The sequence below is a fragment of the Sceloporus occidentalis genome, unplaced genomic scaffold, assembly GCF_023333645.1.
Source record: "Sceloporus occidentalis isolate IW3139 unplaced genomic scaffold, rSceOcc1.0.p SCAF_2, whole genome shotgun sequence".
Classification (NCBI taxonomy): Eukaryota; Metazoa; Chordata; class Lepidosauria; order Squamata; family Phrynosomatidae; genus Sceloporus; species Sceloporus occidentalis.
The window spans coordinates 73,374,457-73,389,281 of record NW_028316982.1 but is presented as its reverse complement, the minus strand read 5'-3'; the positions used below and the strand labels follow the sequence as shown (position 1 = coordinate 73,389,281).

Here is a 14,825-nt window from a genome sequence, read left to right as displayed (position 1 = left end):
ACACAGCAATAACATTGCAGAACCTGAGAAGGGAACGTAAGGTCATGCAAGACCAATCCCATGGCAATTTGTGCAAACCAACATTCAACAGGAATGTAAAAACAGTGGCATAATTTACATAACCTTGTAAACAAACATCATCAGTGGTGCAACCAATGCAACCCTGAGACCAACACAGCCCTCCCGAAAGCTGCGTCTAGGATGGCCCTGGTATCCAGCCTGTAATGCCTTATGAAAGTCAGAGGCTGGGACCAGACAGCAGTCTTGCAGACATCCTCTAAGGCAATCCCCGACAGGGATGCTGAGGATTGTGACACTGTCCTTGTGGAGTGGGACCGAGCCCTGCCAGGGAGAGGTTACCCGACAGTTAATAGCAAAGGTGGATGGTACCAGCCACCCATTGGAAAAAAACTCTGCGCGGACACAGGCAACCTCTTCATTGGTTCCGAGTAGCACAGAGAGGGTCTCTCGGACTGACTGGAGGCAGCGGTTACGTCCAAGTGAAAAACCAGCGCCCTCCTGGCATCAAGCGAGTGCAGGCCTCGCTCTGCGTCCAAAGTCGGGCTGGACGCCGGAGTAGGCAACACAATGTCCTGGCCCATGGCAACACAATGTCCTGGCCCATGTGGGAAGCAGACAGTACTTTGGGCAAGAAAGTAATGTCTGACCGGAGGACTACCTACTCCTTGTGAACCTAAGGAAGGGCTGGTCCCTCCGCAAGGCACAGAGGTCACCTGCACAGCGGGCGGAGGTGATGACCCCAAGGAAGGCAGTCTTCCAAGTCAACAATCTCAAGTCCGTCGTGGCCATCGGTTGAAAGGCTTGGATTGAAGAGCGGACAGCACCACCTCCAGGCTTCAAGCTGGTACCAGTACCGACCCAAGGGGGTGCAGGTTGGCACATCTCCTAAGAACCTCTACAAGGAAGGGGCTAAGCCTCCTCCACTTAATGGCATAGGACCGCTGGGTGGATGGTTTCTGCATAGGCAGGGTCACCGTCCTCACCGCATCAGGCAGTGAGGCTAGGGCTGGATTTTCCAGGCCACCAGCGGCAGGCTCTCGATGTCCGGGTGGAGGATCCGGCCGTCCCGGATCGACAGCAGGTCCGGACGGAAGTCGAGGCGGAGAGAGCATCTCTTGGAGGTGGAGAAGAGACGCGAACCAGGGCTGCCACGGTACCACGGAGCGATCAGGATCACATCCGATTGGTCCGTTGTGATCTTGGACACAACCCTGATGATGAGAGGGAAGGGAGGAAAGGCGTAGAGCAGCTCTCCCATCCAAAGGAAGGCGAATGCGTCTCCGAGGGATCCGTCCATTCGCCTCCCGGAGCAGAACTGGGGACAGTGGCTGTTCCATTCGGTCGCGAAGAGATCGACTTGGGGGGTCCCCCACCGGTCAAACAGGTCGCTGACCATCTCCGGATGGAGCCTCTACTCGTGGCACCGGAGGAGATCTACTTAGGCAATCTGCCAGGTCGTTGTTCTCTCCTGGCAAGTGAATTGCGTAGAGGAGCGTCTGTCTCTGGAAGAACCAGCTCCAGACGCGCAGAATGAACTCGAGCAGGGTCCTGGAACTGGAGTCTCCCTGCTTGTTGATGTAATACATCACAGTGGTGCCGTCTGTTCTCAGGAGGACCACCTTGTCCGCAACAGCGGATTTGAATGCCCTCAACGCCTTGTCGGCTTCCAGCATCTCCAACGTGCTGATGTGGAAACGTTTGTCCCGGGCGGACCACTTGTCCTTGACAACGAGGTCGAGCAGGTGGGCGCCCCAGCCTTCTAGGGAAACATCTGTTGTCAAAGTCAGTTGAGGCTGGGGTTGATGGAAGGGCATTCTGATGGAGACGCTGAAGCAAGCCAACCACCATCTCAGAGAAGCGGCCATTGGCCTCAGTACCGTGAGATACCTGGTCGGGGAGTCCTCCATCAGTCTGAAGACTGAGGGGACCGAGAGGAAACAGGCCTGAAGGGGTCGGAGGCGAAGCCTCGCCCACAGCGTCACGAACGTTGTCAACGCCATGTGGCCTAGGGCTACCTGGACGTCTCACCTCTCTGTGGAAGATGCAAGGCTTTAGTGAAGCTGCCAACGCCTGAAAAGGGTCCGGAGGGAGAAAGGCGGAGCATCCTTCGGAGTCAGGGATGACCCCGATGAACTTAGCCTGCCTGGCTGGTGTGCAGCAGCTTTTCCTCGGAGGCAATCAGGCCGAGGGGCGCCCAGGGTGCAAGGCGAATGAGACTGTCTCCTGGTACTCCCGCTGTGAGTCAGTGGCAACAACAGTCGCCGAGGTATGGAAGACTCTGTAACCCCTCTGATGGAGGTATACCGCCACTGGAGCCCTGCATTTCGTGAGGGCCCTCGGGGCCGTGGCTAGGCTGAAGGGAAGAACGTTGCAGTGGTATGCGGTGAAGCCGACGGCGGAGGCGAGGGATCTCCGGTGGGACTCTCGATCTCCGATGTGGAAGTGGGCTTCCCCCAGGTCGAACATCACGAACCACCGGCCCTGGTGGAGTAGAGGCAGAATAGAGGCCAAGGTTACCATCCGGAACCGGCGATAGTGGGAAAGCCTCAAGATGTCCAAGAACCGGAGGAGAGAGAGATGAAGCACGGAGGAACCCCTCGGGTTCTCTTCTTCCCCTGGTCGGTATCCTGACGGCGGGACTTCCGATACCGGGGTGTGTGTGTGTTGTGACGGCCAGAGGAGGAGGAAGACTGAGAGCGGTAACGCCACCTCTGGGAGTCCTGGTGCTGAGACTGTCGATCTTGCTGAAAAGACTGTTGCGACTGACTTTGGGGTGCCACGGTCGCTGTCACTTCCAGCCGGGCGAGATGGAGGCCGACGACATCCCGTGGTTCTTGGCCGCCGCCTTCATCCCGAAATTGCGGTTCAGGCACTCGTCGGTCTCGGCGTGACAGAGACCAGAGCCGTCAAGTGGCATGTCCTCAATAGCTGTCCTGACGTTGGTGTTCAGGTCAGATCATCGCAGCCATGCATGTCGGCGCAGAGCCATCGATGCCGCCATGGCCCGTCCAGCGCAGTCAGCCACATTTGTGGAGGCAGTGATGAGCTAGCTCCCGATGGAGTGGGCCTCATCTCTGATCTCCATCAGGCGCCTCTAGACATCATTCGGGACGACAGGGATGAATGGCAAAATCCCCTCCATCAAGGTCTGGATGTAAGCCCCCATGTAGGCGTTGCCGGAGGCGTCGTCTGTTTGGGGATGAAGGTCTGCTGTGTCCCTTCGACTATTGCCGAATTTTGTTTGGGGTGGCCGGTCAACCAGAAACCGCTGGATGGAGAGATCTGGTACAGGGATTCGATCCTGCAGGACTATCTCACCAAGGAGGCCGGCACCTCTCAGGGCCGCCTGACGAAGATCTCCAGGGACGGCCACAGTGGGATGGATGGCAGGGACGGTACACGGCCGTGCACCCTGTGTTCGACTGGGTCGTGTCCAGGGACCTTGACATCTTGATGATGTGCTCGTTGAAAGATCGGCCATCATCGGTGGGAGAAGAAGGCTCGGGGTGGTGCAACCTCTGAGGAGAAGCCTGGATGGAGGCCTCATCGTCTGATGGGTCCTCCGAAGATGACAAGATTTCTGGCTCAGAGACGGTGTCTGATGCCAGTGGGAGATCTGGCACCCGGATTCACGTGGGGGACGCGTCGGAAGCTGAAAAGCTGACGATTCCACAGCGGGCCGCTACAACTCGAATGTTGAAGCCCTCGCATGCGACACCGGGGGCTTGTCTCTCTCAGGGGCCATAAGACGGAGATTCAGCCTCATGAATTTTCTGAAAGATCCTCATCAGACGGTTCATCCTCGCCTGAGTGAAGGGTCAGAGGGAAGGACTCCCTCCGTGGAGGTCTGGCCGTCTCCGCATTGACGCGGACAAATTCCACAGTCGAAGGCAGCGGGTTGCCGAGCGTGGAAACCGCATACGATGCTGACGACTCTTTTGGGTGAGAAGAAACCGGAGTCGGAGCCCTTTTGGATGGAGAGCGCGTTTTGTGCCAAGCGCGCTCCTCGCCCTCGGAGGATGCCACCGACTCACCTGGTACCGGCGTGGAGTCGTCCAAAGCCCCTTTGGAGTGCCTCTTCTTAGAGGATCCCGGTGTCTCGCCCCGATCCTTGGGGAGGGGGGAAGGGATTGCCCGGCAGGTCTGACAGGACAATGCTCCCTGAAGGCTGAGGCTTGGTCGCCTTGCCCTCGTCCTCCGGTGCGGCGTTCATTGATGGCACCCAGGGTGCCCCCGTCTTGAGCAGCTTGGAGGCGTGTCGGGACGACTTCGACGATGCCTTCAACAACGCCTTGGAGGATGGGACCGGCACGGCCAGGGCCTCCGCATCCGCTCGTTCCTTTGAGCACGAACTCTCCGGGGATGCCTTCCTCCCGGACATGGCCTTGGGCTCGGAACCCTCAGTCCCTGACGTTATGTGGGGGCGCTTGGAGGGTCTGTTGGCGGCGCTGGGTTTGAATGAACCATGGGCCACATCCGCTCGATCCTTCGAGCGCGAGCCCTCCGGGGACGCCTTTCTCCCGGACTCCATCCTGGGCTCGGAACCCTCAGTCCCCGACGTTATGTGGGGGCGCTTGGACGGTTTGTTGGTGGCACTGGGTTTGAATGAACCATGGGCCACATCCGCTCGATCCTTCGAGCGCGAGCCCTCCAGGGACGCCCTCCTCCCGGACTCCGTCCTGGGCTCGAAACCTTCAGTCTCCGACGTTTTGTGGGGGCGTTCGGAGGGTTTTTTGGTGGCACTGGGTGTGAATGAACCACAGGCCACACCAGCGGTGGTGGACGATTCAGCCACTGGTGGGCAGACACCACGCTGGACACGCTGGCCCGGGAAGAAGAAGCAGGCGGCGTAGCCGAGGGAGCCAACGATGAAGGGAGGGGCCCCCCCTCATGGGTCTTGCCCTGGTCGATGGCTGAAGTCAGCCAGGACTCACAATTCTTCCGTGGGAAGAGAGGGGCTTGCAGAGTGGACAAGTCTTCAGATCGTGGTCCTTTCCCGGATGCAACTTGTCTCCGCAACGTCACACTTTGAAAGGTGATGGAGACCTTCTTCCGAAGAAACAAAAGCGGAAGGAAAGTCCAAAATCGAGGTCAACAAGCCGAGAGTCCGAAGTTATCAGGGGCGGGAGACAACGAATGGTCAAAAACACAGTGATTCTGATCAAGCTAAAGAGCAAGCGAAGTTCCCTGAAGCAGCTAGCGCGGCGGAAAAAAGGAACTAGGGAAAGAGCGGGAAGGCAGGGGCCTTATAATGGGTGGGCGGAGTTACCGCCAAAAAGTTTCTATATGTTGCAAAGTAAACTTTGCCCAGTGATTCCAGAAGTTTCCGAACAGCACTGCGCAGGTGCAGTGAAACCCATTTGTATGATTCGCTGAGACCACGAAGAAGAAATAATGGACATAATCCAGTCAAAACAAAGTATAATTGATTCAGTGGACAAGATCTAACTTAGAACTTATTTTTTTAGGATTTAAAGAGAGTTTAACATTAGCTAGATTATAGATAACTGAAGCTATCTTGATACTTAAACCCTCTTACGTTTTGATTCCTATAGCTTCTTCCATCTTTTTCTTAAACACAACAAATCAATTTAAGGAGGGAAAGATGGACTAGGTTCACACTGTGTTTTGTGTTGCAGAACTAGGAGTTGTTTATTTGGGAGCACCTCTTGTTTCATCCATCATTTCTACTGAGTAAGCACTACGTAAGCACAGATCATGCAACTGTGTTCTATATCAAAACACACTTCTTTACACTGTATTTATTTAGGTTTCTCTCATCCAGTACCAAGATTTTCAGTTCAAAAGTATAACAACAAAAATACTGCAGATAAAACATCACAAGTATAAACTTACACATTCCAACTGCATTCAAACTATGACCTAAAAACTGTCACGTATGAACTCTTCTGTGTTAATCTAGGGCAGCATCTCCTCCTCACTATCCAACTAACATAACTCATGTTTTCTTCACACATGCCCTCAGAAGGGCAAAAGCCAACTCTCAATAAATAATATATTGAGCTTCTAGAACCCTTAGAATTGCAAATAGTATGCTACACAATGATGTACAACTAACCAAGAGAAACTAGAGACCAAACCAGCATGATTTGTGATATCTATGAACTAATCTTCATGGGAATAATTTTATTAGATGTTACAGATTTAAGAGACAGAGTACATCTTAACCTCCTTCCCAACTTCCTTTCCCATTTCAGTGGCAATGACATGAACTGCAGTTTGAAGGGATAAAATCTGGGAATATACTAGCTCACAATATTCTCTTGACAGGACAATTTGAGGGACATTTACCTGAAATTTTATGGACCAGGAACAATTCATTAAACTTTCTAAATTGTCTAATTTTATTTCCTTAGAAGGGATTCGGTGTTACATTTTTGCTAAATGTATTCTATTACTAGCCTTTGAGTATTTTATTCTGTTATAAAACAATTATAAGAAGCAATAATTGTACTCTTCTCTAAGGTACAAAGGCAATACATGTTCTCCTTTGGTGTATAACTAAAAATCACATTCCAGTGAATCAGTGGTATTTTTTGGTTAATTCATGATGGCCTGTTATACTGTCATCTTATGAGTCTAATAATTATGCTGTGCAATAACCCACTTTTAAGATCAAGACTGCATTGTTTTTCTCCTTACCGGAGCTTTTTTTCCAGCATCGCGTGAAGCAGACTTTTTACTCTCTCCCATGGAGATAGGCTGTTGTACTGGCTTTTAGAAATTGTTTAAAAACACGTAAGTATTCAAACAAGTATTAACAAAATGTTAGCTATACTTTTTCTTAACAACCTTGAGAATGTTATGCAAAGTAACATTAAGGAATGAATACACAGGCAAAATTAATGCAAACAGTAATCAGAAAACCATATTTCAAACCATAATACATTTTTTTATTGTCAACTAACAAGAGATATCCAACTTAACACTAGGGGGTTGTTCCCACTACGGTTTAAACCAGATCTCGATCCAGTTTAAACCAGCATGGTTCCCACTTAATTTGAATCCTTGAAGCGATTTGGAAAGAGGGGGGCATGGTTTTTACCCATTTTTACCCATTTAAACCACGTCAAAAAGGCGCTGAATCAATTTATTTGGAAATAAATCGATTCAGCCCCAGTGGGAACCAAGTGGAATCTAATCGAATGGCACCTTTCCCAGCCATACCTCCATTCTCTGTCCTCAGTCCTCTGTCCTACCTCCTGGCCTGCTTCTCTCCTTCTGCCCCGGCCCCTCCTCCACCCCCAGTATGGCCAGGAAGGACGGAGGGAGACATGGTGGGGAAGCCGCAGCTGTTGCTTCCTGCACCGATTCTTGAAACCAGCACAAACATAGGGGAACCACACTGTTTGCTGAACTGGTTTCAGGAATCGGTGCAGGAACCAAATCAAGACATATGTGGGAATGTAGTACAGATACACCCAGGAACTGTAATACTGTTTTAAGCCATATGGAAAGAACTCTAAGAAAACCCAACACCTTAATACAGGCTGAGTCTCCTTTATCCAAAATACCTGACACTAGGAGCATTTTGGAGTGGGTGGGATGTGAGTTGTCACACCTCAAGAGGCTGGTTATATAAACGACGGGATCATTCACACTATGAAATACCGAGTGTGGAAACTGCGTTATTCCAGGGTCATTCACACTGTGGCCTGAAGGCACCCAGCATGGTGTGCACGGGGGGGGGGGGGGGGGGCAACGAAAAAGCAACTTTACCCATGCCTTTTTTGGGAGTCCAGAGCAATTCACATCTTTGGCAATGGCAACGCAATACTGAATTGCTCCAGATTGCTTGGATCCATTCCTGGACATGAGGTGCAGCCAGTGTGAATGCCAGACTGGGTTGGAGAGATTCAGTTGCACTAAACATGTGAACACCGATTTGGGATGACATCACAGTGGAGATCCACTTCTCAATAGTACAAAAAGGTGAGTGTGAATGAGCCCCTTATTGTGTGTGTCTTCCTGGAGAGTCAAACAGCACACACCTTGTCCTGGTTTCTTCAACATAATTCTATGACCTCAACCATTATTTCTTCATTCCTCTTTGACAATTAAAATAAAGCAAACTATGATGTCATTTGTGCCATGTGGTTTCTTAACCTCTAACATAACTGCATTCCCAGGATATCTGATATCATGTATGAGGCAGCAATGGCTGCCTCCCTCCTTTACACTCTCTCTTCTGTTTTATTTCTGCACACAAAGCAACAGGATTTCTGGAAGCAGTGCAGGAGTGATGGTGTTTCCACAAAGGATCAGATACTGGGGTATAGATATGGGGAGTGCAAACCAAAAGCATTGTCTCCCAAATAGGAATTCTGCTCCCCAAATGAAATTTTCCTTTAATTGCCACATTTCTATATTTCCACATTTTGTATGTTTTTAATGTAACTGTCTTGTTTTTTTAATTTGTTAAGCCACTTTGTGTTCCAATTTTTTTGGGGGAAAGTGGAATATAAATAAATATTATAATGATAATAATAATTTCTAGCATCACCAAGAGTGAGACATTGAAAATCATTCACACTTAGGCCTCTTCTATTTGTGGTGTTTGCATCCTCTTGGTACCTTTGCCTGCCCTATTACTCTGGATGCATTAACTGTGGGGCCACCCCTTTATCCCCCACATCATTGTCGTGGCGACCACATATAGCAGCAACAATGCACTCAGAAAAAGGAGCTGCAAAATGCAGCTCCTTTTTCTGCCACTGCCAAGGCGCCATTAGTGCCCTGGAGCGGCGCAGTGACATCTGTTGTGCACCGTGCCATTTGGACACAGCACACAATGCACATCATCAGCACACACATGCCAATATGGCACCAGGAGAGCGCGGTAGGGCTTGGGAGTGTGGGGACGCTCTGTTCTCTCGAGCCCTTAAATCGGCCCCAGGCCGGGTCTGTATTTTTATGTGCTCAACTGAAGTTTTAAGTTACTGCAATGCTAGAAATCTGGGAAAATTTCATTGAGGGGGCAGAATTCTTATTTGAGGAAAGATATGCTCACAGCTACACCCCTGATCAGATGTGCCCTTTATCACTGGAATAATTTAAACAATAGTCATTGAAGCCGAATGCTGAATTGTTGAAAAGGTGTAATTAACAAAAAGAACAGTGCAGTGCTGTAGTGCTGCCATAAAAAGTCAATTCTTCCATTGTTAGTTGTGAAACTGATCCAATCACACATTCCCATTTCCCAAGTGCCCTCTCAGCAACCTATTTCTTGTGTTTCGGGGTGTTTCAGCATTATGAAAACAGGATGGAATTCTGCTTTTTCATCCTCCCTGTACTATCCCTCTCTTTCCCTTATCCCTAAGAGCAGAGATACTCCTGTTGGGGCAGCTGTGGATCAGGCCATAAAACACTTCTGTTTTTGCTAGTCAGCTTTGGTTCCAGGAGAGAGAGGAATTCAATTCAGCTATTTTAATGGGTTGAAGTTTGTCACATTAAACAGTAGGGATCTACAATTTTAAAAAGTTGCAGAATGAAGCAAACCTGCTCAATCATCCATACCTTTCTACTATTTCATTCCATTTCACCCCCCATCTAGTTTCAGCTTATTTGTGTTCCACATAGCTAGCCAGCATTCTGTATCCCAGTGCTCACAGGTTGTTGGGTTTTTTTACAGGTACAAGAAGAATTCTTCCTGAAGTATTTTTCTGCAGACTTTTGGTTTCCCCTAAACTTGTTGACATCTCAATAGGCAGTGCTAAGTTATTTACTTACCTACATAAGCAATGGCATTCATTCCAGAGGATTAGCAATTACTTAATTTATAAACACTGTTACCACTTTACTTACAGGTTCTATCATCTTCATCAGCTGTTTCTGAATATCCAGACATCTTTCCATAGCCTGAAAAATATATAATAGTCCTCAAAACCATGTATTTGTTTCTATTAGATGTAATTTTCTATTTAAAAAATTTGTATCTTTGAAAGAAACTAATAATAATAATAATAATAATAATAATAATAATTTTATTTGTATTTCCCGCCTCTCCCTGCAGATCGAGGCAGGATTACAGCAAAGAATAAAAACCACAATACAATACAAAATACAATATTATCTAAAAATGGTTATAGAAGAATATATTAATCCATGAAAACCAATTTCACATGTGAATCTTAAAATAACTGTATTTGTAGATATCTTCTTTCTCAGTCTGTCTCTACTGAATGACACATATTACCTTTGAAGATGTATTCCTACTTTGTGCAAATGAAATTCCCACTACAGTTGGCCTTCCTTATACATGGATTTTTTATACATGGATTCAAGCATCCACAGCTTGAAAATATTTTTTAAAAAGTATAAATTTCAAATATCAAACCTTGATTTTTCAATTTTATATAAGGGGCACCATTTTGCTATGCCATTGTATGTAATGGGAATTGACATGGATTTTGTTATTCATGGGGCTTCCTGGAACCAAACCCCAGCGGATAACAAGGGTCCACTGTACAATGCAAGACTCTGGTAAATCTTTCTGAAGTCATCATTTCCTTGTTTTCTCTACTCACAAAAGGCATAATACACTGGCAACTTCTCAGATACAAATGCCAAACAAATCAAGGATAGGTACATTCAATACACAACAATTTATTGTACATATTGATGCACATGATATTTTCTCTGCTGTCCTTGGGATAAAATCAGTTATGTTTAAAGCTGCCAACCACTATCTATTGATAGCCCAACAAGAATAGGCTGACAGAATTGGGTACATGATTATGACCTAGATAAAGAATGTTTACTTCTTTCAGGATGATTATAATATTGTCAAATGCTTTTCAATATTGTGTATATTAAGGTCAAAGAGGGGGAAAGCATGTAGTACTTGTTTAACTGTTAGCCAGGCTGGAGGTATAAGCATCACTTCCTTCATCAAATTCAGTTTTCCAGGCGATGATTTGCCACAGCTCAAAACTGTTATCATTGGTAATGGCACAGCTAGTTCTTTAGGCATCTCCTAAAACAGACAAAGGGTACATGGTATATTTAGTGTTCACTGCAAATAGAAGCCTCATTTTACACATCTGATTGTACTGGTCCTTTGTTGAATTACTTTGAATTGTGTTGTGCACCATCTCAATAAGAAAGTAGGTGCATCAAATGTGTAAATGAACTGTGCCCCATTTGCAACTCTGACTGGCAAGCAAGTCAAATCTTGATTGCTCCACACAATTTGCTAAGGATCAGTATACTCTTAATAAACTAAGTATGCATAGAAACAGCTACCTATAGGAGAATAGAAAGAAATACAAGAAAGGACTCCTTATTTATTCTTGTTACATCATCAAAGGAGTCATTTCCATACTAGTAGTAGACAAGACAAATCAGTGCATCAGCACTGAAGATTTGTCACAGGGACATCAATCAGAATCCTTATAACTTAAGGATGTTCTAAGGATTTCAGAAGAAGAGAATCACAACTAGGTCAAACATCCTCAGTACTAGACTATAGTTCTCACCCACTTCCCACAGATATTAAGTAAAGGATTTCACAAATCTTAGAGTGTAAATCCATCTTGATTACTTCAATTATTCCCATCCTGAATAGCAGTTCTGGGAAAATGTGAGCAGAAAGTCAAAATCCTGGTAAGTACCTGACTGGGTTTCAGCAAAGCAACATGCAGGTATAAAGGTATCTCACGAATTATTGCTGCCGTCTTTGCAAGAGCAAGTGATACACACCCAACAGCCATGCTTCCCTTAACTATTGGTTCAGGGGGTTCTGCTGGCTGGATTGGTTTCTCCATCACAGAAGCCTTCTTCCCTGAGAAGAAGAAAAAAAATGTTTGCAATATTTTGCTGCTTACATTATCAATAACACAGAAAAATGTAAACTGAATAATCTCTAACAGGATAGAGGAATCTGTTTCCCTTTCAGATGTTGTTTAACTGTAATTGGCAGACCCAATGATGAGGGATTATGGGAACTGCCCATACCTTCCCCACCAGTTGTACACTGTTAAGTCAAAGGAAATTAATGAAGAAATTCAGATTCTGTTTGCTACAGCAGTTCTATTGTGTTAAACAAACTACCAAAGAGATGAATGTTTTGAGAACTAGCATCCAAATTCTGTGTTAAATTCCATTCTATTTAGCCACTTTCTTCAACTACCTTTCAACCATTAATATATTAGACTTTAACCATCTTGGTCCCAAGATGTAATGATCTGATATTTCAACTAATTGCTCTCGTCTTGGCCAGAACTATTTTTATTTCTCTCCTTTCTTCTTTCTTGATATTTGACATTATGCCCTTAATCTTACAACACCCTCAGACCTAGACTTTTACATCCACAAAACTCAGAATCCAATGTACATTTTGAAAATTTTCAGCTCCCACTTAGATACCTTAATAATGCCTAGATTTTTGTAGCACAGAACTTAGCAACCATCAACTCCCACTGTGACATTTATGTCCTCAAATCTTTATCATCAAATGGTTTACTCTGATTCCCAAATAGGAGCTGGCATCTTTTGAGAATCTGACACTAGTTCTGGGTGCTGAGCGCCTTTGAAAAAATCTGACCTTTAATCTAAGCACTTAATGGTACTTTTGTACACAGGGTTTTCTTGACAGAATTTGTTCAGAGAGGGTTCGCCCTTGCCTTCCTCTAAGGCTGAGATAGTGTGAGTTGTCACACAATGACAAAACTACCAATCATTCCTGAAGAAATTTTGGTTTAGGTTTAGAGGGATGACAGTAAGATTACTGCCAAAATACATAGGTATTTGTGACTGTACTGAGGAAGCAACAAATCATTTCAGGGTACAAATCATCTCAAGGAGTCTTTTATAGGACTTTTACATGAATGTTATGAAGGATGCAATATAATGTCTCAGTTCAATAAAATATCTTTAAAAGCAAATGTAAAGGTATTCCACATTGACAAGGTTGTCAAATCGTGTCTGACCATAGGGAGCAGTGCTCATCTCCGTTACTAAGCTGAAGAGCCAGAGTTGTCAGAGACTAGTCTGTGATCAAGTGGCCAGGATGACCGCACAGAATGCTGTTTACCTTCCCACTGGAGTGGTACCTATTTAGCTACTTGCACTGCATGCTTTTGAACTGCTAGGCTGGCAGAAGCTGGGGCTAGTGATGGGAACTCACCCCATCATGTGGCACCCGGGCCTCAAACTGCCATCTGCCAATCTTGCCATCAACAAAGTCAGCAACTTAACCAATTGAACCACCACATCCCATGTAAAATATCTTTACATCGTTTAAAATCTCTATTGTGTTGTTGTTGTGTACATTCAAGTCATTTCTGACTTCTCGTGACCCTTGGGTGAATCTATAATGGGGTTTTCTGAGACTGAGAGGGTGTGACTTGCCTAAGGTCACCCAGTGGGTTTCCATGGCCAAGTGGGGAATTGGTCTCCTAGTGTCCTAATACAATACTCAAACCACTACACCACACTGGCTCTCATTAAGAGACTAACAACTGAATATTTTTGGTAAGAAAAGTAGAAATATGCTTATTTCATATTAACTAATAATAATAATAATAATAATAATAATAATAATAATACATTTATTTATATTTCCCCGCCTCTCCCTGCGGATCGAGGTGGGGTTGTTAGGGTGTGGAAAGACGCGCTGTGTCCACCACGACCACCTACAGAGTTGGACCACGTCGACAGGACGCCAGAGAGAAGGAATCTGAAGAGATGTCTGCAAAGGTATTCAGGCCAAGAAGGAAAATAATCCTTCACCACTGCAAACGGCCTTAAGCTCCCAGCTTGAGAAATAACAACAAAAGCACTTCAAGCCTTCACTCTACACGAGGGCATTAATAAATAAGTTACTTTAGTAAATAAGTTACTTTGCCAACCAAACAACCATAACAACAAAAACAGAGAGGCAGTAACTCTAACACCAACTGACATTACTAACACACACTCTCTCTCTCTCTGTCTCTCTGTCTCTGTCTCTCTCTCTCTCTGAAGGACTGACAGCATCAACATTCCATAATTCAAGTGTCAACTGTCAACTGCCACTGGAACTATAATAGGTTCCGCTACAGCTCCATCTTGCGGACACATAAATGTCATTTGCTTACAGGGGTTACAACCTAATAAAACATACAATACAATCAATAAAATACAATAATTCCAATATAATGCATCATCTCAGCAGTAATGTATCAATTAAAAGATAACTTGTCATTATACGACAGTTACCTAACAATAGGATTACACAGAGCCATGATCAAGGGTTGATGGATGAGTATCCTAAATACTTAATTGTGAAATATTCGTAAATACTGATGTCTGAAATTGGATTGAAATAGTGCATTGTTACCCGTCTTTGACAGCATCTCCAGGATTCTGTGTCCAGGAAGCCTAATGGTTGCAACAGTATATAGAAAAAGGGTTTCCATAGGTGCAAAGGAGCTGCCTTTAGAGTCATTGGAACACAACGCTGATCTCTTTCTCCAGATGCACAAAGAGCCCAGTCTAGGTCGGCTAGGTACCACAGGCCTGGAAATGGTGTAGTTAATACCCACCCAACCATGAGTCCCTGCTATCAATGAGGGAGAAACTAAAATAACTGAGATCTAGACAACAATAAAAAAACCACAAACAGATAGGCAGCCTTGCACAATCCTGCCGAAGGTAAGAATGTGAATGAGGTGGTCAATCTATCATTCCACTCCTTTCTAGTTCCACTTAGAACTGCACTGAAATCAACAACAGCAATTAAAACTACATCATCCATGTTGTCAAAGTATCAATTCAATTTCCACTATATTTATCACTCAAAA

At 45.7% G+C, this 14,825-nt stretch overlaps 1 protein-coding gene across 2 annotated transcripts in view; it reads right to left on the bottom strand.

Moving 5' to 3' along the window:
* ENO4 (enolase 4) overlaps positions 1 to 14,825 on the bottom strand; it is a 38,793-nt gene that overhangs the window by 11,537 nt on the left and 12,431 nt on the right. For both annotated transcript variants that reach the window (XM_089510015.1, XM_089510016.1), the window contains exons 5-8: positions 11,655 to 11,824; positions 10,886 to 11,017; positions 9,847 to 9,900; positions 6,685 to 6,756 (exon numbers count right to left, since the gene is read on the bottom strand). In XM_089510015.1, the coding sequence (XP_089366141.1) occupies positions 6,685 to 6,756; positions 9,847 to 9,900; positions 10,886 to 11,017; positions 11,655 to 11,824 (428 nt within the window). The remainder of the gene's footprint in view (positions 1 to 6,684; positions 6,757 to 9,846; positions 9,901 to 10,885; positions 11,018 to 11,654; positions 11,825 to 14,825) is intronic.